At 35.7% G+C, this 4852-nt stretch overlaps 1 protein-coding gene across 4 annotated transcripts; it reads right to left on the bottom strand.

The window, feature by feature from the left end:
- Nucleotides 1-1395: 1395 nt before the first annotated feature.
- Nucleotides 1396-3626, bottom strand: LOC112173868 (protein SUPPRESSOR OF K(+) TRANSPORT GROWTH DEFECT 1). 4 transcript variants are annotated; one of them, XM_024311554.2, is made up of 4 exons: nt 3441-3626; nt 2867-2950; nt 2248-2322; nt 1396-1850 (listed from the first exon to the last, which is right to left on the bottom strand). In XM_024311554.2, the coding sequence occupies exons 1-3, from the start codon at nt 3622-3624 to the stop codon at nt 2252-2254; spliced, it is 339 nt and encodes a 112-aa protein (XP_024167322.1). In that variant the 5' UTR covers nt 3625-3626; the 3' UTR covers nt 1396-1850; nt 2248-2251. The 4 variants fall into 4 exon arrangements, with proteins under 4 accessions (XP_024167322.1, XP_024167320.1, XP_024167323.1 ...); XM_024311552.2 differs by having other exon boundaries at nt 2867-2973; XM_024311555.1 differs by lacking the exon at nt 1396-1850 and adding an exon at nt 1990-2041.
- Between the last annotated feature and the right edge of the window lie 1226 nt (nt 3627-4852).

A 4852-nucleotide genomic window follows, 5' to 3' on the forward strand; every position in this document is an offset into this window, starting at 1 on the left:
AAGAGATAATCACAAAGCATTTCCCAAAACACTTCTAGCTGAAGATATCTTTTCTATGTCGAAGACTTTTGAGATAATCACAAAGCTTTTCCTTTAGAACCACAGAACACTTCTAGCTGGGGCGGCCTCATTCTTATTGAGCACCTGTAAAGATGAGAACTTTGATCACTTGGCTAGAATAAACTACTAGATCATGGAAAATTTATTGTCAACTGCAATCACTAAAAGAATGATAAATTATATATTTTGCAGTTTTGAAAGAGCTTTTGTACTTGTATATCTAAAATTCTGTTATTTTTCATAACCATTGATCCTTATCTTCAACTTACAGTAAAACTCAATCCTGAAATCTAAGTTGAGAAAGAAAAACCTATGCTCAAATGTATACCAATAATATGTTTATCAGTTTCATAAATTTCAATCAAGCCTCATGTATACATATACGAATTAAGCTTTGATTGCTCACCTAACTACATAGAGATATATAAGATGAAAGAAGAAGCTTCAGTTTTCTAAGTAGTCAAAATAAACATAAAAGGAACATCTAGCAAGATAATTGAAAGAGATTTTGCTAAAAGTGTGCTGAATTCATTCCAAACACTTCCATTTTATTGTCAGTCCTCTAGTTCTCATGAGTTAGTTAATCCAACACATCAAGTAACGCTTTATAAACTCCAACGACACTAGCACCAGACCTAAACACTATAACAAAGAAATTGCACATTACTTCATCTTTTGCAAAGTATGATAACACCCAATTAACTCATTTCTAGAAGAGGCGATAGCCCTACATCATGCAGGCTGCATGTTCCTGCAAGCAATCATATATAGAACAAACTAGTTCCTAAAAGCCTGTAAAAGAGAAGACAGAGGACAGAGAAAACTATAGATCCGATATAGAACAGAAACGTAGAGGTATGTTGAAGCTACTGTATTTCCAAGAATGCCTTCATACTATGGACAAAGGATAATACATCAGTCCATATACAATAGGCATTGTATAAAATCACTATTTCCCACCTAGAAACTTGATTAGAGGTATCTGCAGCTATAAGTTTGTATAAAATCATTTATATATTGAACATGTATCTTTGCGACACAGATAAATACTCAAATATAATCAGAAAGTTTAATCAAAATGTTAAAACTCTTTCCCAGACTTGCATATACAAACCGAAACATTTATCCTAAAGATTTGTTTAACAGATAAGAGAGAAGATTTTTTTTTTTTTTTTCATAATTAGAAGCTGTAGGAATCACAACAAACCTAATTCCTAGATATCCACTTTATCAAGAACAAATTTATAAATCCCATATCATTATAACCTTTGACTCAATCTTTGGACATTATTATCTCCATCAATCCAGCATGTGAGAGTTGAAATAGAAGATTAAGAGACTATCAAAGTATCAATCATCAGTGCAAACATAAATCTTGAGTTTTCATGTCATTGAAGTCAAATTTTGAAGACTACAGCTGTACTACCTGAGGCTGTTGTGAATATTTTCACTCATCCAATACCCCAAGTCCCACAGGAAAGAAATAAAATAAAAAGACTCTTAAAGCATAAAATTGTAAATCCAACTATATTTTTATATTTAATCACGAAAGAGGTATTGTATTACCTAAAAATTAACAGTTTGTGTGAAGGCAGCACAAATATATAGAATTTACAGAATGAGGTCTCACAACAGGGACATTCAAGTTTGAATTACTGACCTGAATTTAGATAAATTGAAAATCCTGACAACTGATGAGAAGATTACAATTTGTATTCGTTTTGAATAAGAAGTGGCTCAGATTGTTGGAATATTGTTTAGCCTGCCTACATATTCTTCACTGGGATATACTGCAAGCAGAACATGCAAGTAAACATATTAATATATAGGAAACTAACCCAGAAACAAAAAACATGATGAAAAAATAAAAACAAATGCCACAGAATTGCATGCAATCCAACAATAAACATAAATGTATAATTTAAACACCTGAAACAATCTCATTTGAACTAAGAAACAGCAACAATATTTATTCAAATACCTGAAATTGAACAGACACATAAACAATTAATTAACCAACCCTGAACGCAAGCCATAAGCCAATTACAGAAAACTCATATTATAGATTCGTAGATAGATGTTAGTCGATGCATAGCTAATAGATTCATTCATCATCATTCATAAAATTTATAAAGTAAGAAAGATGCACAATTGAAAATAATAAGCTTTACAACTTAGTGAACTTACAGTCCTATAGAAAGTTTGAGGCAAAGACAGCAGAAGAGGCACAGAGCAACAGAGTAGACGAGTAGTAGTAGAACACTGTTATTAGAAAGAAGAAAGTAATCATAAAATTTAAAAATATCAGATTCATATATCACAGAGATTAGGTGTATAAAGCTTCATAACTTGCCTAGAGAATATATTCATAGCTTTTAAACCACTGTTTTGGCAGCAAACTATAGAAGAGAACAAAGATAAAGATTTCTAGAGGACAGCTCTATGGTATGTTCTTCCCCTGCATTGAACTATTAAAGATAAAGGATGCAAAATGGGTAAGAGCATCCATTACCATTCAAGAAGCCTTGTGTTACGAATATAATTTTCATCCATTTGTTCCCATTGGAAGGCAACTCAAGTTTTCAATAGTAAACTATTACTATAGAAGACTAGAAGATGAATCAACTTATGTCCATCTTGATTCCATGACTCTATCTAACACTAACAAACTAACAAAGCATTGAACTTTTTCACATACTCCCAACATGACTATGTCAAATTCATATGCAACACCAAAATCTAGCAAGGACTATATCATATCATCTCAACATTACTCAGACAATGAAATAATCTGAAGAAAACTTACCCACATAAAGTTGCAAGAGACTTGGAGACCCACTAGACAGCTTATGGTGCAAAAGATTAAAGCTTTTACAAAGAAGCTTGAGGGCTGAGAAAGAGTGTAACATGATACTGCATTAAAGAAAAATCAAAATCTTGAAATTCAAATGCAATCTGACAAACCTTAAGCAAATTGCATTCACACCAAAACAATATTAAACCAGATAATGATACCCAGAATCCATTAAAGTCAAACCCAAACCATTAATTAAAAGCTATCAAATTAAACCCAGGAGAGATATAGGGACAAGGGGATACTGAGAGTGGTGTCTGGGCATCGATTTGAGGCTAGATCTACTGCCAATCATAAATACAAATCTGCACTGAGAACTTGAAAAGATAGACGGCATAGCTAGATTTGGATGTTCGGTATTTTAGGCTTGGTTCTTCATCTCGGGGGAACTGAGGTATTTTGGGGTTCCTGCAATAACTAAAACAAAAATCCTAGCACTCTAGCTACAATCAACATTACCAAACATTCAAAACATATCAACACAACAAAGTAAAACCAAGCCATTATCAGAAGCAAACAAACTAACCAGTAAAGAACTGAGGGAACTTGACTGACAAATTAAGCCCCGCTCGGAGCTTGGTCTGCTCCGGATCCTCCTTGCCGCTGCCTTCGCCGTCCTCGGGCTTGGTCTTCAGACTGGTAACCACCGCCGCATCGCCGTTGGAGGCCGGGCCGGGACCGTCGTCATCCAAAACGATACGAATCTCCATAGCCCGACTGTGAATATCTGGGGTAATAGCCTTCTTGAAATTGCTATACATCTCTAGGCGTCGCCGGAGCTGTGATCATATTTATGGAATTGGGAATCGCTGCGATCGAATTTGAAATTGAAATTGGAAAGGGGAAGAGGAGGGTTCTAGGTTTGAATAAGAGGAGATTGGAGATCGGAGATCGGAGGGTGACTTTGAAGTGGAGAAACCCTAGATACTGGTTTGGTTGAGTATGAGAGGAAATGAGACTAAAATTTGGCTATGGGAAGTGGGAGAGGAGAGAGAATGGAGAGATGGAGAAAGACGGGAAGAGAGAGAGTGAAAAAAAAAAATTAATGAGTTAACCTAAGAGCGCCAAAGATCCCGCTCAACCAATTATGCGAGGAAATGAAAAGCAAATACAAAGACTTTTACTTTTTTTATATTTTAACAAACAAAATGCAAGGACTTTATGTGTTCCTGGCATTATCTCCAAACTAAATGCAAGGACTTACATAATTCTTGGTATTATCAATCCAAATGCAAGGAATTTTGACTCCTTGCAAATAAACCCCTTGCATATACCCAAATTTCTTGTAGTGTCTTTCATAGGTACTTTGCCTTCTATTCAACTTTCATAACTTGTTTTCATTTTTAGTTTCTTACTTTTATTTCAGTCGTTACATTCAAGCATTTTACTTTCTTGTTCTTTATTTTATATGCATTTTACTTTTTGCACTTAGGAGTAGTTCGTAACGTAGAATTATCATCCATTGATCTCTTTCGGCCAGTCTGGATTGGATTGATGCGATTCGTCGTTCACACACATATCATCTCACAACGTTTTGACAACCGAATCCATTTCACCTTCTTGTTTACCGTGATTTGCGAGTATCTTCACCCAATAGATCTCTCGCTTGTCACCCGAACCTTTGAGTTTACCCAAGAAGTGAGTGTGATAGAAGATCCCGGTCAGGATTGACGCCTAACAGAAGTCCTTGCAACAGAGGCATCAGAACCTAAAGGCCGAGAGGGTTCCTTCCTCGGCTTACAATCATTTGAAAGAAGTCAGATCACGCACCATTCAAATCAGAAACCTCGCTTGGCCATTCGGCCGCGAGTTGGCACGCACGCGCAATTTCAGAAGGACGATTCAACCACAAGTCCCTCGGCTCTCATTTCGGCCGAGACGATTTTGAGGCAAACACATACATACCATACATAATATATACAAAATTGTGTTAGAGGG

This window comes from Rosa chinensis, chromosome 6 (genome assembly GCF_002994745.2).
Source record: "Rosa chinensis cultivar Old Blush chromosome 6, RchiOBHm-V2, whole genome shotgun sequence".
In the NCBI taxonomy this organism is placed as follows: domain Eukaryota; kingdom Viridiplantae; phylum Streptophyta; class Magnoliopsida; order Rosales; family Rosaceae; genus Rosa; species Rosa chinensis.